The 27,035-nt window shown below is 42.2% G+C and overlaps 1 protein-coding gene across 9 annotated transcripts in view; it reads left to right on the top strand.

The window, feature by feature from the left end:
- ABCA1 (ATP binding cassette subfamily A member 1) overlaps positions 1–27,035 on the top strand; it is a 120,635-nt gene that overhangs the window by 55,377 nt on the left and 38,223 nt on the right. For all 9 annotated transcript variants that reach the window (XM_025041317.1, XM_025041311.1, XM_025041323.1 and 6 more), the window contains 11 exons: positions 7,539–7,631; positions 11,752–11,992; positions 13,720–13,859; positions 14,207–14,323; positions 18,278–18,475; positions 19,204–19,409; positions 19,907–20,083; positions 21,713–21,935; positions 23,625–23,846; positions 24,883–25,087; positions 26,180–26,293. In XM_025041317.1, the coding sequence (XP_024897085.1) occupies positions 7,539–7,631; positions 11,752–11,992; positions 13,720–13,859; positions 14,207–14,323; positions 18,278–18,475; positions 19,204–19,409; positions 19,907–20,083; positions 21,713–21,935; positions 23,625–23,846; positions 24,883–25,087; positions 26,180–26,293 (1,936 nt within the window). The remainder of the gene's footprint in view (positions 1–7,538; positions 7,632–11,751; positions 11,993–13,719; positions 13,860–14,206; positions 14,324–18,277; positions 18,476–19,203; positions 19,410–19,906; positions 20,084–21,712; positions 21,936–23,624; positions 23,847–24,882; positions 25,088–26,179; positions 26,294–27,035) is intronic.

Below are 27,035 nucleotides of genomic sequence, written 5' to 3'. Positions count from 1 at the left end.
AAGAGCCCTGGAAGAGAGAAGATGTGCCCGGAAAGACATGTTCCTCATTATGATAAAATGAAATTGGAATCCTCTGGAACTTTGTGCCACATAATTTCTTTAGGGAGAGACAAGTCTTCCCAGGGATACTAAATCTTTCTGACTTCTTCTTCCACATTTCTCTGCCTCTAGCCAGAGAAAGTTCACTGTTTCTAAGGGTTTATGTGATTAGATTGGACCCATCCAGATAATCCAGAATAATTCCACCTTTAAGGCTGAGATTGGGAACTTGAGTTTCTCACAGGTCCTGGGTCTGTGGAGTGAGGGCTGCCCTCTCACCCCATTTTCACCCATGAAATCCCAACAGCCCCCTGACAACAGTCTTTGCCAACATGGCACACTGAGAGCCATAGCAGAAAGTAGGTTTGGGCTGTAGTACCGGCTCACCATTGTCTCAGTGATGTGAAGATGGTGCCTGATTCTTGAGTTAGGAAGGACAGGCATACAGACTTACCTCCATTTTCAGTTACAACTGGGATTACACATCTATTTGACTAGATTGACCTCTAATGGTACCTTCACCCTAAAAGAGAACGTTGTGTTTCTGTGGCACAGAGTTCTGTTTATATGTCTTCTGATTGACACAGCATATTCTCCAGAAGGCGGGACTCAGTTCATGGGATAAAGGAGGTGAAGTGAGCAGTGCCCTCGGTCCCCGGAAGAGCAGTGATCTCACAGCCGGGCTGTGTGTAGTGTGAAGGAGCAGATGGAGAAGGGGTCAACAAAGTCATCCTTGTTTTGAAGGGTCTTTGTTTGGTGTCTTCTTGACTCTGAGACAAGGACTCAGGATACAGATGCAGCTTGACTTGTGCCTTTTTGGGGCTAGATACTTCAACTTGTCACATGCAGTTTTTGAAGCATTCGTGTAGGTTTTTATTTTTATTTTTCCAGGAGAAAACACTTGCTTTTCCTCTCCTCCTTCCTGAAATTTAGACATTTGTGTGAAGTATCAGATTTTATTTGGCTTTATTTGATTTCACTGCCCACTTGTTTATAACATATGCTTTTGCCCGGCAAGCAGTTGCAGTCCTTAAATGGTAGATGAGAGAACGACACGCCTCATGGACTTCCTCCTCAGACTCTGTGCTCCCTTGATTTCCACAGGAAAAGGGGATCACAGAACTGGGATAAATTTTTTGTGAATTTAGCAGTGTGTTAATATGACTGTTCAACCCCGTCTGTTTAGACATTTTGCCTCGATTATATTATTTCTTTCTTGAAAAGGGCTGCCATTCCTAAGAGGTTTGATATTTAGTCCTGAGCTATGTGGTAGTGGGTGTATTTAACTGTGTTTAGAAACAGCAAAAAATGAAGTATTTTAATGCATTAAACATAATAGAATTCAACATTTAAATTGTTGAATTGTTTTTAAAAGATTAATATCTTCCTCAGACATGAGTTTTACAATTCCTGACTTTGATTTAGAAATTTTGAAATGTTCCTGAAAGTTAAGAGACAGTGATTGCTCCTGGGTGGTGGATAGTCTTTGTAGGTGGTATGTGGCCTAGTTCCAAGTTGAACTAAAACATAGAAATCGTAGTCCTGAGTTGGATTTTCTGAATATGGACAAAGTGAAGTTGAGATTTGAGTGTACTTTACGAGACTATTCAAGGGAAATTCTCAAAATGTGTCGATAAACACATTGTAACACGCATCCACAGGAGGAAAACAAAGTTGTGCATTGTATTTTGAAAATACATCCACATCTCACTTTATTTAGTAGTAGAGTCCCTGAAAAATTTGTGTGTAGATAAAAGTTTTTATAAACCGAAAAGTTTTCAAGTACATTTTTATTTCACAGATGTTCTCTCTTCTATTTCTGTTTGGCTGTGACTTCTAATGTATTAGTAGTAATCTTTACCAGTCTTCATTTTGTGTAGTGATCATTCATTTTTTCAGCAAATATTTATCAAACCCTGACCTGTGCATGCACTGGGCCAGGACGCAGTGGTGAGCAAGGGACTGCTTTCTCTGAGTTTCCCTGCTGGTGGGAGAATAGAGGGGCCAGACCAAGCAAGGAGCAGATGCTGTGCAGAGTGACAGACCCTCTGCTGGGTGCCGGGCAGGCCCCGATGAGGCTTCTTAACCTAGGGATCAGGAAAGAAGCATTCTCTAATTTGGAACCTAAAGAATGGAGATTAGCCAGGTAAACACTAGGAGAAAGATGTTCCAGGCATGTGCTTGGAGGGGAGAGAGAAGGTGGGTATTCAGGGGAATCGCACATAACTGAGTAGCTCAGAGTGGAGTGGATATAGCTGTGGGGAGTTTGATGGGAGAAGGAATGGTAAGACACTGGAGGTGGGCAAAGGTTAGCTGAGGCAATCTTTCTTGAGCCTCTTAGGCTATTGGGCATCATCTTTAGAGCAAGGGGAGCCACCAAAACCCTCCAGAGGGTGAGTGACTTGATGAGATAAATGCAAAACAGAAGTAAATCTGTGAATTTGAATGACCTTTGAAGCAGGACTCACTCCAGTCCCTTTCTTCCAATGTGCTTTTCCGTTTCTTTTGATTTTTCTTTCACAAATATTTATTGGGCACCTAGTTATTATGTGCCAGGAAGTGTGCTAGACACTGAGTTGAAATAAAGCACCAGCTCAGAAAGTAAAGTCAAATTGACTTTGCTAGGTTACTGCTTTTTTATTTTTCAGTCTTTTACAGTGTAGTTATTAAGCTAGTGAGGAAAGAAAGAATATAATGAAGTTATCTGTTAGACCCAGAAAGAATGGGGCACAATGGCCTTTGTTGTTACGGGGTCAGCAGCCTCGAATGTCATGCTTTTAGGAAATGTTGCTATGTTGTGATTAACACATTTTGCAGAAGTGGGTGGGAGCTTTTGAGTAATATAATAAGCATTTGTGTACTCTTCCTCTAATGGTATTACCGTATTTAGTTATGATCTAAAAATATTGAAGAATACATAAATTCTTGTTAGCGTAGCACAGAATGTACAGTCCTTTACTAAAAGTTCTATTTTCCTTCTTTTTCTCCCTTTCCTTACTTCATAGAAGAAAATCACTTGCCTCCTGTGGTCAGTAGGGACCTATATGAGTTCATAGCCAAGGGAATGTTTTTGGTTAGGAAAAATAACAGTAGGAATTCCAAACTGAATTGATTACTGGAGCTTTTTGGAAAAATGATTTGGCAGGCTTTGCCTGCCTTTGTCAAGTAAGTATGAGCAGTTAATAGTAGTGTAAGCACCTGGTCTTGGACTTCATTTGGTGGCCTAGTTTCAAGGTATGTTTCCTGGGGTTAATTTTATTCAAGGAAGGTACATTTTTCAGATCTAATGTGCAGTCAAGCCAGCTTATGTTCTTTGCCCGTGCTTCATTCTTGCCCAGCCTCTCTCTTTTTCTCCCCTCTCTCTTATCTTTCATTGAATTAAAAAGAAAATTATGAAATATTTCAAATATACAAAAAGTTACAGAAAATAACATACACACATGTGCCATCGTCTGTCATTTTGCCATATTTGCTTGCTACAGATTCTTTCAAGAAATAAAACATTACAGATGTAGCCGATGCCACCTATGTATCCTCATCTCTTTCATTAGAAATAATCGCTATTCTGGAATCGCATGTTTCTATGCAACTATATACATATAAATATATTTGCATTCTGTTATTAACGATAGACTATATTGGTTTGCATGTGTTCACATTGTATAAATATGCATATTCCTCTGCAGCTTGTCATTTTCACTTAACTGATTTTTGAGATTTATCAGTGTCTATGCATGCGGCATCTGATTAATTTTAACTGCTACATGATATTCCATTTTTGTGCTAAAATTAAAAAAAAAGAATCCCTTCTAATCTTTGCCTTGGTTTTTCACATTGTTTATGGTGTCTTTTGGTACACAGTTTTTACTTTTGGAAATTGTAGTAATTTTTTTTCCCTATTTTGGTTTCTACTTGTCTTATTTTGTTAAAGAGGACTTTTCCTACCCCAAGTTCATATGTATATTTTCTCCCATCTTTTTAAAACTTTCATTTTTACTTTTGGCTCTTTATTAATTCTACCTCAAATTAAATTTATATCGTGGTGTGAGATTGAAAATTTATTAATTTTTCTTATATGAATAAATAATTGTCCCATCATCAGTAATTGAATAGTCATCCCTTTCCCATTAAATTGTAATATTAAGTTTGCTGATTTGTATCAGTCCATTGTTTGTATTTTATAATGTCCAAGCACAGAAAAGGAAAATGAAGTTTTGAGGAAAATAATAGCTCAATAGATAATCTAAGCTTTAAGCTCGATGCTGAATTTGAATTGTATGTGTATGTTTAACCCTGTGATGCCATCCTACACTTGGATGTATAACTTGGAAATGGAAATTTGTTTGTATTGACTGCAGGTTGTCGATACTGTGAATGAATAATGAGCATTTAATCTCAAAACGATTAGTGTAAAAAAGATCCTAATAATGGCATTGACTGTTCTACCTATTATTTATACATGGGTTTAGCCATTGTTTTTCCGAGACCAAAATCTAAATCATTAAGTTAAATAAACCAAAGCTCAGATGTGGGATGCACAAATGATGACCTTCTTGCAGAGAATATTTTTAAAAATTGGTGTGAACATTTGTCCAAGTGCTGTGTCTCAGTGGTTCTCACTCTTCAATGTGCAAAAGAATGCCCCGAGGCCTCCTGGGTAGCACTCCTAGCTTCAGTAGATATCTGGAGTCTGCATACTTAACAGGCACCACAGGAGCTCCCAAGGCCACACACTGTGTTAGCAAAACCTGGTCATTCACAATCCTCTGTCATGATTTTGGTTGTATTCAAGTGCAGTTGGTACCATTTGAATTTTGTGTTTCCTTTTAAAGATTTCTTTTGTGTAAATTAGAAAGGAAACTGTGTCACTACTGTAAAAGTAAAATCAGTATTACTATATGTAAAAGGTACATGTAAATATACATTAAGATATAGGTGCGTGTATGTCTGTATGTCTATATATGTAGATATAGACACACACACACATATATATATAATCATAGGTAATGATTTTTCCTTCAGGTTTTCCAATGTCAGCTTTGGGGCAAATTTGTATGTGTGTATGTATAGTATAAATATACTTAGCCTTGCACTGTGGAGTATTTATAATTTTAGAAATAGCACAGTGGAGTGTGGCTGATGTGCTGTGAGATGACAGCTCTAGCTTTGCCCAGCAGAGAGAGGGCACCTCAACAGCAGAAAAAGTACGAGAGCCAGCCAAGAAACAGAAGGGAGGACTGTGAGGTGAAATGATCCCCGGTACTTATTGTAACCCCTGCCTTCTTAGGAAGCGAGCCAACCTGACCGCCAGTTCACCTGAAGGGAATGTTCTCACATAGAAAAGTGGGCGCGTTAAGTTGTTTACTGCTTCGGATTAGACAGCTCTTACCAAGCCAGTGCCATGTGGCTATGAGCCCCCTGTGTTAACACCTGCCACTTGGCTATATATATATATCACACCTCCTTCCTCTTTCGGTCTACCATCTTGCTGCTTAAAATCTTGCTTTTCATCTGTAAGTTCCCTTAATAAACTCTTGATGTCATTCTAAAGTTGCTAGCCTCTGTCTTTGGTCCCAATAAGAATGTAAATCTTTTGAAGAACCAGAAAACTCTGTTTGCAGACTAAAGCCCTTCAATTTTGGTAGTAGTAAACTTTCCAGGAAGGGAAGAGAAGGGAGGGATGAAGTCATTTATGATGTGAGGACCTCCTCTGTGGTGGGCGCTGTGCGAGGTACTCTGCATCTGGCCTCCAGTGTTCATGAAAACACTGTGATGTATGCACAGCATTGTTAACTCTGTTGTGTAGTTGAGAAAATAGAGGCAGGGGGAATTGGCGCTATTTACTCAGGGCTCTGTAGGTACCCCAGGTCCCCACAACCAGAGAAGAGGGGGCAGAGTAACAAGAAGGATAATCTTATTTCTGTTGAGGAAATGGATTAACTGCCAAATTTTAGGTTTTAAAAATTTATATTAGGTTAATTCGGCATTTTTTGTTTTTCTATGCAATTCTGAACATATATGGGCCTCATGGTAAACAAAAAACTACCTTACTTCTTATGTCTTCCAGTTAGGACCTCTTAGCTTATAAAAGTTTTCCTTATTGCAAATTCTCTATAAGATTAACTTCTAGTGTTAACCTTTAGTTATGTAAACCTGAAGAGAGAAAATAAAAATCAAAAACACCCCACCTGTTTTTGCTCGTGAATTAACTTCATGGAAGGTATAGTCATAGAACCTGTGAGTAGTATCATGGAGACCTATCTGAGTATAGTGTTTGAGGGAGACCACAGGTTCCTTAGGCACTGAGTGTAGGAAGACTGAGAGTGAGAATGCGGATGCTTGTGAGTAAGCCATTCTAGAAGAGCTCATGATTTCAGGCTGGACAAATTCTTAGAACCTGTAGACAGATTCTCTCAGAAATGTACATTCAGGATTATGCTTGGATGTTACTAACTTAATCTTCTGCCTTTGGAATTCTTTTAAAAGGAAAACATCCCAGGCAGATGTTTCTCAGAGGTGATAATGGGTTCCATCCACTTTCAGCCACTCTTCCTGCAATCTGAATTGTAATTTAACAGCAATCTCTGATATAAAACATATACCCAAAATAGGCAGCCTCCTCTAGATTTCAGAGGTGTCTGAAATTGAATAAAATGATGCCCGTAGAAGCAGTAAGGAAAGATAGATTTTCTGTGAAGACTTTTTTGCCCATTTGACAAATAAGAATGATGAAACTGACACTCTATCTTTTTCTCTTTGAAGCCTGAAAACTCAGAACTAAATTTGAGGGAGGCTCCTCAGCCATCACAATTCCGGCCTTAGAGTTGGTGTTCATCCCTGTTCCTTTTCTTCTCTTGCTTAGGCTTTCTAACATATCTTTTCCTTGGGCCTAATTAATTATTTTCTTACATTTGCTGGGCAGCTAGGTGGCCTATAACAGCAATTAAATATATAAATGAATAAATATAAAGATTGTACTAAAGCTAGACATAAAAATAAGTGTTCTGTATTAAATTTCATTGTTAGAAACAGTGCTGACTTGAGCAGAATGAGAGTTCCTTCTTCCCATGCTTTTGGTAGCTGTAAACTTTACATTTTTTCTCTTTCTTGTTGAGCCATCATGAACTTGTGACATCGTTTTCATGTTCCTATCTTGCAGAACCGTAGACAGAGTTAGAAATTTGTGGTCAGAGTTGCATTGGACATACAAATACCCCACGCATGAGGTGTTTTTATCTATTGCATACCCACTAGTTTTAAATCTACATTCCTACACCATTTGAAAGCATTCATCAAAGAATTAGTGATTCTTATCTGAAATAAACAACCTGTAAACATATAGTTAGAATAATTTTAGTGTCTTATTTTGGTTAAGAGTGGGCTTCTTGTGTTTTAAACTCAAGGTTGTGAATGGTTTTAATTAACTTGTTTATTTTCAGTAGAGATTTCAGGTTTACATTTGAGCTTAAAAACAACTTTTTTTTTTTTCCTCATTCCAGGTAAAGATAAACTCTGCATCTCCCTTCCCGAGCAAGGAGCTGGCTGAAACCACAAAAAATTTGCTGGATAGTCTCAGCACTCTGGCCCAAGAGGTAAGTTTTCTTTCCAGCCCCAGAAGCCAGACCATCCACTATCACTTTTTTCGACCCTGAGTTTGGCTAAAAAGAGTCCTTTTGATTTGAATAGTATATGAAATGTACAATCAAGTTTAGAAGCACCAGTGATCTTAAAAATGATCTTGTTTGATCTTACTTTAGAGATGAAGAACTCGAGGCTCATAGATGTCTCAGAGCTAATTAATTAGTGGCTAAAGGCTTGATTTCTAGTCTAGAACTTTCTTCTACTGTTACTCCTATGACTAGCTAATGACTCATTTGTAGAGAGGATAAACCTGCTCATCCCTATTTGCATTTGTCTCAGCAGCAACTTCTCCGAATTTCTTCAGTAGCAAGGGAAGAGAATCTTTTTGCCAAAACATTTGTTTGCTAACTAAAGGGAATAACATGGGTACCCCTAATTCAAATCTTTCTCTTGTAAACTTTTGGCCTCTGGGGTTCAACTTTGGAAATATAGTCTCCTGATGAACATTAAGTGGAGTTTGCCTTTCAGGTCCACGTTTTGACAAATGTATCAGAAGAACCTTTGTCAAAGGATCAGAGAGGGTCTGTAAAGTGCTTCCAGAAGCACTTAACCTTTCCTTTGCCCCCCAGCCAGTGTGTGCTTCACCTTTCTGACACCAAGCCTTGTTTCAAATTAGACTTGGAAAGGAGGAACTGTCTGGAGCCCAGTGTGTGAGGAGCTGAGCCAGGGGGCAGTGGTCAGAACAGTACAGACCTTAATGTATAGGACACTGGATAGGAATAATTTCTCTTGAAATTTTGTCAGGCTTGGTCCAGCCTTATTTTGAGCGGCTTCGCTCAGTCTTTGGTGTTGGTATCATTTTTCACAAATATCAACATTTACTTTGTTTTCTGGGGATAGAATTATTGCAAGTTCACTGTGGAAAATGCGGAATATTTGGGAAATACAGAAAACGCAGAGAAGAAACAGTTGACACTTTAGTGTATTATTTTCAATTTTCCGTTCTTTTTACTTTTCATTCTGCTCATGTGTGTCTGACTGAAGAGGTTTGGCTTTTGATCCCTTTCAGGAGGAGAAGTCCTTTTCCAGTTTGCCATTCGTTACTTCAGTTATAAATGCTAGTGACCTTTATGTAGGTGGAGAAGCTGAGACACCTGGGGTTCTTCCAGGAAGCAGAAAGAGAAACACAAACTGCCCTGCAAATCCATAGTCATTTCTCTAGGGTCCTGTTAGCTGACATTGACGTGCCCTGTACTAACTACTCTTGCAGATCCCTTCACAGCCTTAGAGTAAAAGCAGGGACTGTAACATGGGAGGCTGTCTCTAAACTCACGTTCTGGGTACAGCTGTTTCCTCTTAACGTCACTGGCCTGCGTTGTGTCTGGGGTAAAAAAATAATTGAAAGCATGTGATGTTCCCATTGCTGATGTGGCGGAAACTCTCCAACTGAGCAGTATACATTTTCGTTGGTGACTGCTTCCGTGTGTGCTGCTTGTTCCCAAGTCCAGGGCAAGCAGGGGCCACTCTCTCCTCTCAGTGGAGAAGAAGTCACTCTGAGCATAAGTTACTCATCGTCTAACTTGTTATTTCTCTGGGACAAACGGGACAAGATAAATAAGTGAATGCACTTGTTTTATCTGTTTAGTGTGTGGAAAGAAAGTTGGTTGTTTTGACAAAAGCACAATCCTTGTAGGAAAAGGGAGCTGACATTTTCTGAGGAGCTTCACCTGGTTCAAGCAGTTTCACCCAATTTCCTTGTATAATCCATGTGATTGGATTATATTGTACCCATTTTACATAAGACACTGAAGCTCAGACAGCTTGCCTACAGTCACGTAGGTAATTGGCAAAACTGGGATTTGAACCCAGAACTGTTGGACTCCAAAGCCCATGCTCTTGCTGCTATAGCCCACTTGTTGTCTGACGAAGTCTGATGGTGACTGGAATAGGATAGAAAGGAGATGTTTCAAAGAAAGAAGATATAGATTAATAGGACTTGGCCGTTATGTGGACCTAGGTGAGTCACCCTGACCTCGGCTTCATGTGTGGGACACAGGGAAGGTATGCCTGATGAGACTGGGGAGGCAGGACAGGGAGCAGCATCTGTTACTCACCCAGCACCTACCGGGTACCTGGCATTGCTTGATGCTGGGGACTCAGCAGTGGACACACTAACCTCCCTGTTCTCATGGGGCTTGTTTTGTGGGTGGGAGGCAGGTCAGGGTATAATGTGACAGCAAGGTTACGTGCAATGAAGAGAAATAAAGCAGGGTATGGGAGATAGTGATGGGAAGCCAGCTCGGGTTTGGAGCAGAGGGGCATATGACATGACCTAGAGTGTGAGACTGTTTACGTTGTGGCTGTTAAATCAGGAAGAGTTGCTGGTGAGGGAGCAAGGGCAGAAGGAGGTCATTGCAGTGGATTGAGAAAGCTGTTAAGTCAGCCAGCCATTCATTCACGCTACAGGTGATTATCCAGCACCACCTTTCGTGGGCTCAGGGACCAGTGGCCACCCTTCCCTGTGCGGAGGAGTGCTTCACCGAGGAAGTGTGGAACATGAGCTGAGGTGGAGAAGAATGAGTAGGCGTTTATCCCTGACCACAGGTGCTGAGAAGAGCCAACCATTTGAAACAACTGTCATTTATGGTGCCCCTGTCCAAACATAGGCAGGTTTAATGAGGGAAGAAATTCGTTCTATTGGTTGGATTATGGCAGGATGGTGGTGTTGAGGCAGCCTGTGGAAAGAGCAGTAAGTATGAGTGACTCTTGTTTAAAAATGTCCAGGGCTATTTCACCCACCAACAAAAGGAGGGGTGGTCTGACCATCTCTCCCCTCCCTGACTATGTACCTCATATAGGTTATGAAAAGGTAAAATAAGGAAAAGCCGGCCACATAATTGTTTTCTTGTGATGTATGTTCGATGCCCCCTCTCTAGGAGGGAAATGTTTGTGAACTCTGACCCACCCCTGGAGTTCCTGGTTCCCCTCTGGAGGCAGAAGGCCCAGTCAGGATCTGTAGCAGCCAGGACGATGTCAGTCATGGGAACCAGCAGGCTCTGAGAGACAGAAAGCTGGGCTCATGGAGTCTGATTCTAGGCCTTCTCCAGGTGCGTGCAGAGGCCCATAGCCTCTCCCCTCTACTTTCCACACCTTAGTCTTCCAGGTGATGAGAACATATACAGTGACTTTTCAAGGGATGTAGGGAATTGTTAATGATTTATTGTGAAATGCATGGAAATACAAAGTGCTCTATAAATATTTAATTATACGAGCAGTTGGGCCAAGAACTCCTGAAGGTGCTGGAGTAGATTTGTATGTGAGACAAAGTGCTTGTCAGAGTGTGAGTCACAGACTCAGCCTCTGGCTGAGTCATCGCTTGCAGACCCACCTCCCCCCCTCATGTATCATGTGGTTTATTCCTTACCACACTCCGTCATCATCTCGATGACAAGTTGGGCCTTAGAGAAGTGACTTTTCTAAGGCTGTAAGCTAATGAGAGACTTAGCTGGGATTCAGACTCAGATCTCCCACCTTACACTTTTTCCATTGCCCAACACTTGACTGAGACAAGGATGGGGGCTACACACACAGTACCTTTTCTCCCATAGGGCAGAGAGCTCCTCAGGTTCAACACCGAAGTTCGAGGTGTTTTAGAAATAAGTCAGTGATCGAGAGCATGAGCAGTTCCTGATGTATGTCTATGAACACATAGCTGTTCAGAGAAAACATTCTCTCCCATAAACCGGAAGATAATTGAATGAAATAAAGTCCATCACCAGGGGCTCCACTGACTTCTAAGCTGTGCTTCTCAATCTTTACCATGCATGGGAATCACCTGGCATCTTGCGAAAATGCAAATTTGAACTGTAGGTAGACAGATCAGAATCTGCGTTTCAAACAACCTTTTAGATTATGTTGACACTGCTGGTCCCCTGACCACAACTGTAGTAGCTTGGTTCTGGCAATCTCATGACAGGACTTTGAGGAAATGACATCAGACAAGTTATGTTCTGGGGTCTGGCTCTACAGAGGCCAAGAAAATAAGATGTTTCTTTCTCTTCTCTGTCTCCAACCCTTGCTCTACCCTTTTCTCCTCTTTCCTCCCCTTTTCCTCCCAATCCCTGACACCAGCTGTTCAGCATGAGGAGCTGGAGTGACATGCGGCAGGAGGTGATGTTTCTGGCCAACATGAACGGTTCCAGCTCCTCCACCCAGATATACCAGGCCGTGTCCCGCATTGTCTGTGGCCATCCCGAGGGTGGGGGCCTGAAGATCAAGTCCCTCAACTGGTATGAGGACAACAACTACAAAGCCCTCTTTGGAGGCAATGGCACTGAGGAGGATGCTGGAACCTTCTATGACAATTCTACAAGTGAGTGTCTCTGCAGACTAGAGCTCCAGCCCCAGCCCACCTTAGTCATGGATTCTCCTCTCATACTTGTCCTCATCCTTTGCAGCAGCATTAGGTGTCCACATGTCTGTTTGCCCACCAGAATGAGCACCTAGAGGGGAGAGTCTTCTCCTAATTAGCTCACCATGCCCACTTTTCTGAATGGGGTCTGGCAAGTCTCAGGTATACAGTGTGTTTATCAAATGAATGAATGATTGAAAGCCAAGTTTTCTGGGGGACGTAGGAGGGTGGTTCCCAGAGTAATTAATGATGTTATTCTTTTCTCCTCCTTTCTCCCCTTCGTCGCCCATGAAGTATGCTTTGTAATAAAAACTTAAAAATAACAGTAATAACAACAATAAAAGCCAACATTTAGGGAACATTTCCTATGCACTATGCATTCTATTTAAATTATCTCACTTAACCCTTACAATAACTCTGCAAAGAAGATTTTATAACCTCACATTTTATAGGCTCAGAGAGGTTAAGTGACTTGGTCAAAGCCACACAATAGCTAATCCGCAAGAGCCTGGATTAAGCCAGGATCCACCTAGCTCCATGCTCTTTTTTCCGGTAAACCACACGGCTTCTAAACTAGCTGTTAATGGTGGCATATGTCTCCCATCAGACACAGGCATTTGATCTGCTGTTTGTTTTTGGTTCTTAGCTGCAAAGCAGTGTTAAAGATCCTTGTAACTCCATATCTTCTCCCCGCACTTGGGCAGTTTTGTGGGGACATGTGTCCTGTGTCTGATGGCAGTGAGAAGCCAGTGTTACAGTTTTAGACAATGGCATCCTTTTCCTTGAAAACTTGATGCAAGTGAGCCTTTCTCTATTTCCAACCGCAGGTGTGTCTTTCAGACATTGAGTGAGGCAGCTTTTTGTCCATTACTGTAACAGAAGAACCTTTTATTTTTTCTCTGGAGTAAAGCACCACAGACATCGCAGGTTGCTTTGCAAGCCTGAAGAGGATGGCATTATAGGCAATTTTCTGAAATGCCATCTCCTCTGCTCTCCCTTGCTTTGCCAGTGAACCCAAGGGAACCTTCTTTTGCACAGCAGATACAACTGTGAGCAAATCCTCTTTAAAAAAAAATTATATTGTCTTTGCTGCATGGAGAGGCTACTTGGTATCTAAAAGAACCCAGGATGAAATTTAAAAAAAAATCAGGAATCCTTCTGGATAATCAAACCCTATTGTTTGTTATAACTTTGGATTTCTCAGTTTGGGATTTTTATTATATTTATTACATATAATGCTGAGACCTACTAAATAAAGGGATTTTTTTTTATTTTTGCTTGAAAACTGAAGTCTGAATTCGGCCTTCTTTTCAATGAAAACAAAGTGGTGAGGGCTGGCATACGAGTATGAATCTAGACTTGCACAGTCTGTGTATAGTAAAAACATTTTCTAGATTGTCTCAGTTTTGAGTTATCCATCATCAGTGATATAAGTTCTGATTATCAAGCATTGTTCTAAGGACTCTACAGATAACATCTCCCTACATCTCTGCCAAGTAAATGTTGTTAACTTTATTTTTACAGGAGAGCAAACTGAGGCTTAGGCAAGTGAAGTTATTTATTACATAGCGATTAAGTGGCAGAGCTGGGTTTGAACCCAGGACAGTCTGGCTGGCTCCAAAGCTCTTATTAGTTGCTATATGTTTGTGACCATGCATATGACTATTTGCCTTTCATCTTCTTCATAGCTCCTTATTGCAATGACTTGATGAAGAATTTGGAGTCCAGTCTTCTTTCCCGCATCATATGGAAAGCTCTCAAGCCTCTGCTGGTTGGGAAGATCCTGTATACACCTGACACTCCAGCCACAAGGCTGATTATGGCTGAGGTAAGCTAGCCAGGCCCAGGAGGTGCTCTCCAAAATCCTCCTCGAATTGCAGGCAAAAAAAGTAAAGGCAGCTTCAGATGGAGTATATATTAAGTATACTCCTGGCTCTTGTGGGATTTCCAAAGAGTAAGAACCTCGAGTCTGACCCTGGCCAGAGCTGACTGCTGAGGGCCAGCTCTCCAGCCATGGGTGTTTGAATCAAGCTGCAGGCAGGCACTTCTTGGTGCTTGGAAGGACTAGAAGAGGGCTGCTGTGATGGAGTGTCTTTTTACAGGGCAGCTACATTTCTCAAGTCTGTACCTCTTCTCCTCTTTTTTTGCTATCCCTGGCTCCCCGCCTGACTCCAGGTGAATAAGACTTTCCAGGAACTGGCTCTGTTTCATGATTTGGAAGGCATGTGGGAAGAGCTCAGCCCTAAGATCTGGACTTTCATGGAGAGCAGCGTAGAAATGGACCTTGTCCGGGTGAGTATCCCTCTGATCACTGAGTGCCTGCTTGATGCTAGAGAGAGGTGAGTTTCTGGTCACTTTCCCAGAAGAGGTCGAGATGAGAATTCTTTACGTTTAACCAGTGTAAGCAAATGTATTGAGTAGAGCACAAGCCACAGGGCTGTCACCTTTGTAGAGCTATAGGTGATGGTGCACTGATAACACTGTGTCATGCCTATCAGCGTCAATGTGTCTGGTAGTCAAAAATCAGTTTTCCAAGAAACCGAGGGCTGGTATTTGGAGCAAGAGTTTGGTGATTTCGGAACCCTGACCATTTTCATTTCTGGGTCTAGAGCTAACCGTAGCTGTTACCACATGGAAGGGAATTGCACTTAGTGCTTCAGAACCACTTCAAAGGGATTAGTGCTCTAAAGACAATTGAATTCAAAAGCGCAGGAGTCTGAATAAGAAAGAACAGAATGTCTTCTTTTCTTGAGCCTGAGTGCCATTTAATCACATCATCCCTGCCTTGGGATGAGTCAGAGAATCATTAGACTATTTCCTGTCTCCATGGTGAGGGAGGCCTCTTTTCTTTTGTTTCCGCTGCTATTAAGAAGCAGGAATTGATTTTGCCAGGTTTCTTGTCTTGACACCTCATTGATCAGAAGGGCAGCTGGGTTTTAAAGGCGGTACCTACCTGGAAGGTACTCTCTCAGGCTTAGGACTGTCCCCTGATGTCCTGGGAGGGGTGATACCAGGGGACCCTCAAATAACGGGAAAGTTAGAGTCATCTTTGTTGTACTAGTCCAAGCATTCTGTACAAACACAGAATTCTTAAATTAAGACCTTTAAAAACCAAAGGATTTTAGTGATAAAAACATGAACAATAATTTTTATGGATTTACTGAATAATTTCTAATAATAACAACTCATGCCCTTCAAGTACGGGTCTCTGTTGGGCTCCAGTGTCTCCTCTCTAAAAGGATTCATATGACCCAGCCATGTGACATAGACCTAGGTGTGATCTTGGGCCTCTTTTTTCTGGTCTTCCCTTTGGAATCCATACTTCTTGTTGGACTTCTTCTGGGTCTCAGAATGCTGAGGGGCCCCATTGAAGGGTTTCTATGAATTTTGATCAGTAGGCAGATAGATTCTTACCATACTCTTAAGTGGGGAGTTTGGCTTGGATGCTCCAGCTCAGGCTCCCAGTTCGTTGGGACAAGCCCTTGGAAACATGGCCATCGCATTCATTAGTTCTGCTGGGAGAACCCAGGATGTGCAATAAGAAGTGTAGGAGCTGTGGTTTGGAAGGCCTGTGTGTCAAGGACCTTTAGTTTAAGTTCTGGGGGAAGGTTTTAAGCAAGGGGAGATATAAACATATTTGATAATGACAGGTGGATTGAAGGAAGGGGAAGATAGAAGGCAGAGACCAGGGTGGAGATTATCCAAGTGGGTGATCAAGGCACTGGCAGGAAGTGAAGCCTGATGACTGCTTGATTGTGGAGGGGTGAAAGAGAGGGAGGCATTGGGATGATTCTTGATTTCTGGATGGTGGATAATGGGGATGTCTAATAGGCTGATGGACACTGGGGCCTGGGGGAAGCGGGGCTGTTTAGGCTAGAGACACTGACTAGGGACTCATCGGCCTGTGGGTGTAACTTGAAGAAGCCTCCTCTAACTTTCCTTTCTCTCTTAAGGAGTATTTATTTAATGCCACAAACTTGGGCTTCTCAGTCCTGGTCACCCTCTGCATTTTCACATCTGGTACATGAGGTGATGCCTGAGGCTTCTGCTTCTGCTGGAGTAATTTCATTTTTTTCTTTTCTTTTTCTTTTCTTCTCTTTTCTTTACTCCCCTCCCCTTCTTTCCCCTCTCCTCTCCCTCTTTCAGTTTTATTGGGGTATAATTGAAAAATAAAGATTGTATATATTTAAAGTGTACAATTTGATGTTTCAATATACATATACATTGTAAAATAATCACCATAATCAAGCTAGTTAACATACACATTATCTCACATAGTTACCTCTTAGCAAATTTCAGGTATACAGTATTGTTAGCTATAGTCACCATGCTATACTTTTGAACTTATTTAGAACTTATTTAGATTGCATACTTGAAACTTTGTACGCTTTGAGCTCCCCATTTCCCCCACCCCCAGCTTCTGGCAACCACCATTCTACTTGTCATAACTCTTACCTTTCTGCTGCCTGTGGCTCTGTCTACTACAGCTGTTGCATCACCCCACAGATATGGAGTCACTTCTCCGTTGCATCGTGGAACCCATTGATACTAAACTGTTCTGTTTTCCAGCTGCCCTTTGCCTCCTTCATTTCAAGGCCTGGCTTTTTTTTCTGGCTAGCACTCCTAAGGGTGATCTTAGGTCTCCTGGTCCCCTCAAGTACCCTAGAATGGCCATGTGATCAGGCCTTCACCGGACACATCTCTCTTGTCTTGCTTCCTTGGCCATATTGCTCTGAAGCCACACCAGACAGAGCAGGTGTCACCCTAAATGCCACGTGTGTTTACTCATCTCTTCTTTGTTCAGTTCAAGTCTGCAAATAAAGTCATTTGAGAATTGCTAACCCAAACCCCTGTGAACTTTGGTAAAGGTACAATTTTGTAACTATTTGTGTTAACAAAAGTACATATCTTACTGATAACAGTATAAATTGTTTTTCGCTATTGGAAAGCAATTTGGGATGAAAATTGCAAGATCCATAAAAAATGTGCTATCCTATGTGTCTCCATTCCACACACCCTCAGGGGTGTATCCTACAGAAATAATTTTAAAGAAAGAAGCCTCTGAATGAGAGAAAATGTTATTGCTATCATAATTGTTATTGCGAGAAATTAGAAATAGGATAAATGCTTAGCAGTATGAGAATAATTAATGAAATTATAGTATATCTATTCTATAAAATCATTATGCTTCCATTAAAATAATAAATATGAAGCCACCTGGAGGAAAAAGCTTATAATGTTAGTGGAAATAAGACTGATTTAAAAAGTAGCAGTATTTGGCTCCTTAGAGTCTCCATTTCAGTAGAGCCAGAGTTTCATCTTCCCTCTCAAAGCTGTGACAGGATTTGTAGCTCCTTCTGTTCCATGAGCTGGGTTTGAAGCTGACCCCTGTTTTTGGCAGCACATCTGTGCAGGCCTCGGCCCCAGCCCTCTGGACCCATTGGTTGAGCACCAGACTGGGGTGTCCTTCTCTTCCATACTGATTTACATGGAGGAACCAACCAGCTGGAGAACAAGAAATGGAGACAGGCCTCTTTTACATCATGACCCATGTGTCCTACAATGGGGAAAGGTCATATTTTACTTGGTTTAATAGCAGCATTATTAACGAAACAGCAAAAGTGGGTTTGTCTTCATTCAGTCTAGACCCAGGGTCTTTATGAGGAGTCATCAGCCTGGTTCTCAAAAAAGGAAGGCAGTACAATGCAATGGGATGGGGCAGTAGAATCAGAGAGCCCATGTTTCATTTTCTGGCTTTGCTGTTTACTAGCCATGTGAACTTATGGTAGGGACTTGACCTCTCTGATGGTCAGTTTTCCTATCTGTAAAATGGGAACTCTTAAAAATATCTTCCTCATGGAGTTGCATGAGATAAAGCATAGAAATAAATCAGTATAGTAATTGTACAGAGTAAGCACAATCACTGTTGTTACTGTAGTTAATACTGTTGAGCTATCCTGTTTGGTACAGTGAAAAACTTAGACTCTGGATTCAGACTGGTTTGACTTTGAGCCTCAGCTCCAAGCACATGAGCATTGTGATTCAGCCTTGGTTAAAATCGTATTCTTTTATTTTTCAGCCCCAATATTCTCATCTGGTAAATGGGGACACTGTTATTTACCTCAATAGCTTTCTATGAGGATGAAAAACAAAAGAGACAATATATGTGAAGGATTTTGTAAATCATTTGTTCTTGTCAAGACTTAGGTGGTATTTACTATGTATGCTTTCTCTTTGTCATGGCAGACACTCTTGAACAGCAGAGGCAATGATCACTTTTGGGAACAGCAATTGTCTGGCTTAGATTGGACAGCCAAAGATATCATGGCATTTCTGGCCAAGCATCCAGAGGATGTCCAGTCAGCTAATGGCTCTGTGTATACCTGGAGAGAGGCTTTCAATGAGAGCAACCGGGCAGTCCAGACCATAGCTCGCTTCATGGAGGTGAGGATCTATTCTATGGCTCATTTGGAAAAGGCTATGGCTTTTCTTCTGAGATGATGCAATAAGTAAGTCACATTGGAGGAATGTTTAGAAATAATGTCCAGTTTTATTTATAGGAGTATTCCTGAAACCTAACACAGGGCTTGATGTGCAAAAGGCACTCAATAAACGATAGTTCAATGAGTAAATAAACAAACCTAACTCTGGCTTTATTCTGTCAGACTCAAGGGTGTTTCTATCCCTTGTCTTCTAGATTTTTCAGTGTTTTGATATCCTCATACCTAATTGCAACAAAGCAGTCCCTTAAAGGCATTATTTATGAAATTTATTTAAAATCTAATAGGACAAATTACATTTAAAAATTTATTCTTAAAAATTATGTCACTTAACAGGGACAAATAAAAGACTTTTTTTTTTCAGGGGTGGGGATCTGTTTATTTATTTACTTAGTTGTAAATGACTCAAAATTGCTGAGAAAAAGGAGGGGTATGATCATTGTTCCAACCTCTTTCTCACCACAGAAATCAATGTAAGTAACTTATCTTTAAATTTCAGTTTAAAAAAAATATCCATTTTTGGTTGAATATTGGAAAACGACTTTAGAGAAGACTTACAGAGTGAGGATAAAAAAGCCACACAGTACTTCCCTCTTCGGGTAGGGTCTGTCTTGGTTGTACTGCTTGTTTTTCTGGCCACCAGAGTTCTCATGACAGCTATTCTTCCTTCAGTGTGTCAACCTGAACAAGCTGGAACCAATAGCAACAGAAGTTAGGCTTATCAACAAATCCATGGAGCTGCTGGATGAGAGGAAGTTCTGGGCTGGTATCGTGTTCACCGGAATTACTCCCGGCAGTGTCGAACTGCCCCATCATGTCAAGTACAAGATCCGAATGGACATTGACAATGTGGAGAGGACAAATAAGATCAAGGATGGGTAAGCTGAATTCCATCATGCCAAGCAGCCTTGGGGAACCAAGAGCAGCTAAGATGACTAGAGGTACTTAATTTTATGGGATAATTTGGTAGAAACTCAAATAGATGGCATGATTTCGGTGAAATATCACTATCTTTTAGCATTGCAACTCAAGAGAATTAATCCCAAGGAATTAATCAACAGAAAAGAAAGAAAAAGAAAAAAGACTTTAGGTTCCCTGTGCTGGCATTTTTACAAAAAGGAGCTATCAATATAAAAGGGAGTGGTTGGTAAGTTTTGGTATGTCTACTTGATGTAGTGTTAGGTATCCAATGGAGGGGAAAAAACAAACTAATAAGTGATGTGCTCATTCCGATTATATCTATTAAAAAATATGTGCACAGGTAGGATGCAAAAGTAAAAACAGTGACTCTGTAATGGTGATGGGATTGAGGGTGATTGGATTTTTTTACTGTTTGGTTCTAAAGACTATCTGGTTACCTGTGGTTTGGTTTTAGGTACTGGGACCCTGGTCCTCGGGCTGACCCCTTTGAGGACATGCGATATGTCTGGGGGGGCTTCGCCTACTTGCAGGATTTGGTGGAGCAGGCAATCATCAGGGTGCTGACGGGCTCCGAGAAGAAAACTGGTGTCTATGTGCAACAGATGCCCTACCCCTGCTATGTTGATGACATGTAAGTTACCAGTGAGCCACCATCTTTATTTAACCAGTTAACACTGTCCCCAAGTGGAGCATAGACACATGCACACAATGCATGTGCACACACACCAAGAGAGGAGACAGAATGCTTTGATTTCAATTTTTTTTACATGCATGTTGATTCTAGTTAAAATTAGTTTTGAAATTCTGTGAAGATTTCAGGAATTAAGATGCCAGATGTAAGTAGTTGACAGTCTGAGCCACATCAGAGACACACACGTGCACACGTTGGCAGTCCTCCTTCCTTTCTCACCCATGGTTACCAGAACTTTTATTTTCTACGCTCTACCCTTTTGGTTAAAATTTGCTCAATGTGCAAATTTAAAATATGTCATGACAAACACATGCCAGCATACACACATTCCCCAAACACAGAAGCGGCGTTCTAGACCTATGAAAGCTGACTTCATGTAAATTTGTCTACTTCCTCTCTATAAGTGGAAACCACAATTTGAAACAATCCAAATAAAACAATCCAAATGGGAGGGTGACTCTCCTCCCATCTGCTCTCTGCTTTGCTTGGAAAAGTCTATTTCCTTGTGTGGCTCAGCTCTAGCTTTTTGATGTCACCTAGAATTGTCACCTTTTTATGTTAGACTTTTAAGATAATCTTTTAGAGTTTAGTTACTATGCTACTAAGTTCTCAATGTGAGAGCTCTGCCTTTGGAACTAATGATTTCTTGTAAGAGAATGAGCAGAGGTATAGTTATTGCTGGCATCTGAAATATGTAATGTTTCTTCCAAATTCTGGAAATTCTCTTATTCTCTGTTGGTGGTGGTGGTGGTGGCGGTGGTGGGGTGTGTGTGTGTGTGTGTGTGTGTGTGGACATCAGAGTGCAGACGGAGCAGGGTGACTCTCCTCCCATTTGCTCTCTGCTTTGCTTGGAAAAGTCTATTTCCTTGTGTGGCTCAGCTCTAGCTTTTTGATGTCACCTAGAATTATCACCTTCAGAAAGATTAGCCAGAGTTTTCTAAAGCAAGACTTTTCCAAAGACCCCCCATAAGCCAAGATTTTCTCTAGAAAGGATGTCTTAAGATGAGGACATGATGAGAGTTCAAAGCATTAAGAGTCTTTACCTGTTGTCACATAGTAGAAAATACCTAAGTGTTAAAACTGGACCTTGAACCTTGAGTTTCAGGGTCCAGATTCTGTGTCCTTTTTACTTCACTGCATTTCCTGTTCTACTTTGGAATCTGAAATATTACTGACGAGAGCTGCTTGATGTGTATTTCTGCACTATCTGTCATAGCGGTTATACAAGTCAATAGTGAGTTGAGATGACCTTGGAGATTTTGAATTTTCATGGTTTTTCATGATTTTTCTGTTTTGGTACTTTAAAGTCACCCACATTTAGCTTAATGACATCCACAGTTACCTAGTTACTAAAGCGGGTCCCCAAAGAAGTTTATTTTGGCAATACTCTGTTAGTCTAATTTTTATTACTACATTGCACTACTCACGAAGCAGTTGAAAAGAGAACCGGTACGTTTCAGAGTCCAGAGGGCTTGCCCATCTCTTGCACATGGGCCCAGAGGTGTTGGCCCAGGCATCTGCCTCACACTGGTCTTTAATTGTCTCTCTTCCCTTCCCTGGGGCCTCCAGCTTCCTGAGAGTGATGAGCCGGTCCATGCCCCTCTTCATGACTCTGGCCTGGATTTACTCTGTGGCTGTGATCATCAAGGGCATCGTGTATGAGAAGGAGGCCCGGCTGAAGGAGACCATGCGCATCATGGGCCTGGACAATAGCATCCTCTGGTTCAGCTGGTTCATCAGTAGCCTCATCCCTCTGCTCGTGAGCGCCGGCTTGCTGGTGGTCATCCTGAAAGTAAGACTGCCTCCCCGGCCTCTCCCTGCTGGGAACTCCTGAGCAGACCGACAAGGGCAGTTTGAGGAGAAAAGCAAAGATTCTTTTGGAGGGAGTGGGTCTTACGGGTCATCTCTTACAATGCTCTCATTTTAGAGTTGGAGAGAGTGAGGCCCAGAGAGGGACAGTGACTTCCCCAAGGTTAGCCTAGCTAGTTAGCAGCTAAACAGGACTAAGACCTAGGGCTCCCACTCCCCAGGTAAGCACACTTAACTGTGCCAGTCTGTCTCCTTGGCTGAGGTCCATGGGGACATCTAAGAGCTATTCATTGCCTTACATATACTGGGTGGTAATTCTTGTAGAATACCTAGAAATTAAAGAGTATATATTGTTGCAGGTTAGGTTCTCTGGAAGCAGAAGCTGCAACAGAGTTTGACATCTAGTATTTATTAGGGATCACCATCTGTGGAAGGAATGGGGAGGATGCAGGATTGACCAGAAGGAGGAGATGAACTGCAGTGTAGGACCAACCCCGTGGGCACTCTGCATCATATATAGCTTGTTGAAATTGTCCCTCATTGAGCTGAAATGTCCAGCCTGTTAGGTTCCCCCAAGGCCTCCCTCTCTGACATCCATGCCGCAGGCCCACCAGTCAGTCACCGAAAGTGTATGTCCCCCAGGGCCAGGTAGCTATCAGTAGCAGTGATTAACCCAGAGGAGTTGATACCTGTAGGCTGTCTGCTGACAGCTGAACAACAGGTTCCCCCAGAAGGGGACTGGACAGTGTGGTTCTGTGTCAACCACATACATTAATAAGTTGACATGCCAATTTTATTTCTCCATTGTCATTTCATCTAACAATGCATCATACAAAAATTTTTTAAAGAAGGGGGAATGCAATGGGATAGGAACCAACATTTAATTCTAGTTACTGTTTATTACAAATAAGTGCTTATTGATTATCAAGCACTGTTTAAAGCACATCATACACACTGTCTTATTGTATCCGTACTAAATAACCCATTTAATGTAGAAGGAAATGAGCCCAAGTAAGGTTAAAGACTTCGCTGAGGTCATCTGGCAGTTTGGCAGAGTAGTTCTTGCTAAACTCATACCCCATTCACACTCTGATATCTAACTTCAGGGACTCAGCTCTGTGGTGGTATGGGGTGTCTTGTGGCAGCTGTGTGACAGCTGCTCTGGGACAACTACATACTGGCAGGTCCTGCTCCAATATACCCAGCTACTAGAGATAAAAGTCCACAAGAGTTTATATATTTGTGGGAATGCAGATTCCACAGATTATTGAGGGGGTATTAAGATTGCCTGGCCATTTTCCTTGGCTTTTGGAGGGAGAAGTCATGTGGGTTGTGTCTCTCAACTCCTTCTTGGTGCCGAGAGTCATAGTCCTTACAAAAGGAGAAACCAGGTAATATTATTTCTAGGAGGAACAAAGAACAGAATTGTCTGTTGTGAGGAACCTCAATGAATATCAGCCCTGGTCTCTGTTCTCTTCCTGACTCTACCACTGTTGTGCTGTATGGTCTTGGGCTAGTCATTTCCCTTCCTCTAGGCTTCAGAGAAATGAACATCACTGTTCTATATTATCTCTGAGACGAATAAGAACAAGCCCTGGCTGCTTCCCCTATATCCTGCAAGGATGTACTTGCTTGTCGAAGCAGCACGTTTATTGGCTCTCTTCTTTCCCAGTTAGGAAACCTGCTGCCCTACAGTGACCCCAGCGTGGTGTTTGTCTTTCTGTCTGTGTTTGCCGTGGTGACCATCCTGCAGTGCTTCCTGATCAGCACGCTCTTCTCCAGAGCCAACCTGGCAGCAGCCTGCGGGGGCATCATCTACTTCACGCTGTACCTGCCCTACGTCCTATGTGTGGCGTGGCAAGACTACATGGGCTTCACACTCAAGATCTTCGCAGTGAGTAACTCTGTCCTTCCGCAGGAGCTGCCGTCACAGCCACCCCTGGTGTCTCACCTCCTTATTGCAGTCCAAGCTGAGAACAGGAGTTGAGTCTCTTTGCAGTGGGATTTGAACCTCAGTTCTAGATTCTGAGCTTCTTGAGAGCAGGGGTTGTGTCTTATTAAATTGTTTATCTTTAGTCGTCTCAGTGAATCATGGCTGAATGGAATCAAATGGAATTTTTTATGGTACAGCCAGACTGTACCATAAACCCAGGTGGGAGTATATGACATTGAGGAATACCTTTAGACAGGAGATGCCAACTCCACCTCCATGGACCATCATCTTAAGCTCACCATAAAGTCGCAGCCACAGTTAGAACTGAAAGCTCTTAAGGTCAGAGATGGCTCCTTCTTGACCTTTGTCTTCCTTGTGTCCAGTTTGGACTTTCACTTGAGTAATACTTTCTGAACTGTAAAAGACCGAGGAGCAGATCGATGCCCCATCTCCCCACAGATCCCCGACTTCGGCACTTCCTTTCCTTGTACGTAGGAGGAGGGGTCCTTATATAAAAGCGAGTTGCCAGCTGTCTCTTGGGTCACTTATAAGGAAAGAGTCACTCTCAGGGTACTCCAGGTGCCTTAGTCTGGACACCCTAGACATCAGCAGCCCAGACAGCTCTGACACAAGCCATCACCAGCTGAGCAGGTGGCTTGAGGGGACCTTGATGAATGTATAAGTGTGTATGTAGGGCACAGGATTCTTGAGCCCTTGGGGTATCTTTGGAAGCATAAAATTCTAAAAATTTTACACTGCATCATACATACATACATATCTGAAATGTGTGTGCATAATGAGTAGTTATAAATAGAATCATTTTATATGCTACCAAGGAGCCCACTCCCCACAGGGAGTCTCTAGGTGACTTTTTCCATGTCTTGTAATTGATCCATTTTGAAAATTCAAATTTCTCCAGGTGAAATTTACATTAGAAGTGTTAGAAAAATGAGAGAGACAAGGAGATGGATAAGTGACTTTTGCCTTTTTCTCTCAGAGCCTGCTGTCTCCTGTGGCTTTTGGGTTTGGCTGTGAGTACTTTGCCCTGTTTGAGGAGCAGGGCATTGGGGTGCAGTGGGACAACCTCTTTAAGAGCCCTGTAGAGGAAGATGGCTTCAACCTGACCACCTCGGTCTCCATGATGCTCTTTGACACCTTCCTCTATGGTGTGATGACGTGGTACATCGAGGCCGTTTTCCCAGGTACACTGAGCTTCCCTATTGCTTTAGCCAGCTGCTAGGGAAATGTGATTTTTAGCTGCAGAGCTTTTCTCTCTTTTTTTGCTGGAATTTCTGCAGGGCCCGGGGCCCCTTAGAACGTGGCTAGGGCTTTGGATCTTGGCAAACACATAAACCAAGGAGAAACAGACGATGCTAAAAGTATAACTTTTACCACTGATACAGCTCTTATTTCTTGAGCACTGTGTGCCAGATGCTGTGCAAATATACTTTGGTTTCATATACTTTGGTTCATTTAATCTTTATAAGTCGACTCTTAAGGAGTTACTGTTATAACCAGTTTTTGCAAATGAGAGAACTATATAGCTCAAAGAAGTTAAGCAGTTTGCCTGTGGCCACCCAGCTGGTAAGTGCTGGTGCTTAGAGTGGACTGTGTTGGGTTATACTGGGTCAGCTGTCACAGGAGATTCTGCCCTGTGCTGACCCAGTTCCTAATTCTGTATCCTCAGAATTACCACTGGTGGATGTTCTGTTTCCTGAGTACGGTTTGCGAATAATAAGTATATTGGCCATAAGCCCTTGCTTGTGATTTGATCAAATTAGTTTTCATAAAAATTCATTTGATACTTCCCTTAATAAATCACCTGACCAAGACCTGCCTTGGATACATTTTCATGTAAGATCAAACTCTGAGCCAGGTTTAACTCTTTCTGGTTCACCTTCTAATTTTCTTCTAAGGGGGTATGCGTACATGAAATGTTTATTTCCCCTACTTGAACTTCCTGCATTGAATATGCAATTTTGTATCATATAGATCTGGATTCACATTCTGAGTCCTCCACTTACTGGTTGAGTGATAGACTACTTATCCCTCAGTTTCTTAATCTCTAAGATGGAGATGATACCTGCTTCATAGAGTAGGGAGGATTCAGAGAGGTGCAGAACTTCTGTCATATGTAGTAGGTCTCAGTGAATGTTAGCTTTCTCCTACCTCACTCCTACCCCAGTCTGTCCCATCTTCAGAAGCTGTGTCAAAGAGAGAGTGGGTCTGGCTAGGATACCTCGAGGATGCTAGGATGTGGCCGAGCTTGACCCACACCTGTGCTTTGCTTTCAGGCCACTATGGAATTCCCAGGCCCTGGTATTTCCCTTGCACCAAGTCCTACTGGCTAGGGGAGGAAAGTGATGAGAAGAGCCATCCTGGTTCCAGCCAGAAGGGAGTATCAGAAAGTAAGTACCGCTGCCCCCACCGACTGCGGGGGCCAGGGTCTAAAACCACTCCAGGGATGGAGAAATCACATGCAGTTTCCCTTTCCATATTCTCCCATGCTGACATCATGATGTCCAGGGCTATTGACTCATTAGGGCGTCACCATCTGAGTCCCTGAAGGATGTTTGGTTTTCTTGGCTTCTTAGAAAGTGACTCCAGATCTTTATATTTTCACTACCAGCTCCGTCCCCCTACTTTTCATGCTCTTCTAATAGCTAGGGGGAAGAGATAAAGAAAACTGTGATTGTCGAACCATAACCTTTCTGCCTGCGCTGTCATGGTGATGTATGAACTGGTGTAGGCTGACACCAAGTGGCTGCCACAGAGCTCGACTTGTGCTTCTCAGTGTTCTTACCCTTCATTATCCAGAGCCCTAATCCTCTCCGGCTCCTGACTGGCAGGTAGAGAGGCCTACAGTTCAGCAAAGGTGCTGCCTTCTGGGTTCTTTGCTCAGGTTCTTGGAGGGATATTCTCTCTTTGTGTTCAGCATGGCTTTCTAAGTGGTTAATAAGTCTGTCTTCTGATCTCTTCTGTGCCCTTTCCCGAGTCACCAGTGGTAAAGCGTGACGTCCCTTAGTATGGTACACTAGGCTTCTTACACGCAGTGCTTGCCTGCCTGCCATTCCAGCTGCTTCTCCTGCTCTTCCGCTCTTCTTGCCCAGTCTTTTCTCTCCCAGCTTCTGTCTCAGTCACCTAGAGCTG

The sequence above is a fragment of the Pteropus alecto genome, unplaced genomic scaffold (genome assembly GCF_000325575.1).
Source record: "Pteropus alecto unplaced genomic scaffold, ASM32557v1 scaffold111, whole genome shotgun sequence".
NCBI classification, from domain to species: Eukaryota; Metazoa; Chordata; class Mammalia; order Chiroptera; family Pteropodidae; genus Pteropus; species Pteropus alecto.
This window is presented reverse-complemented; position numbering and strand designations above follow the sequence as displayed.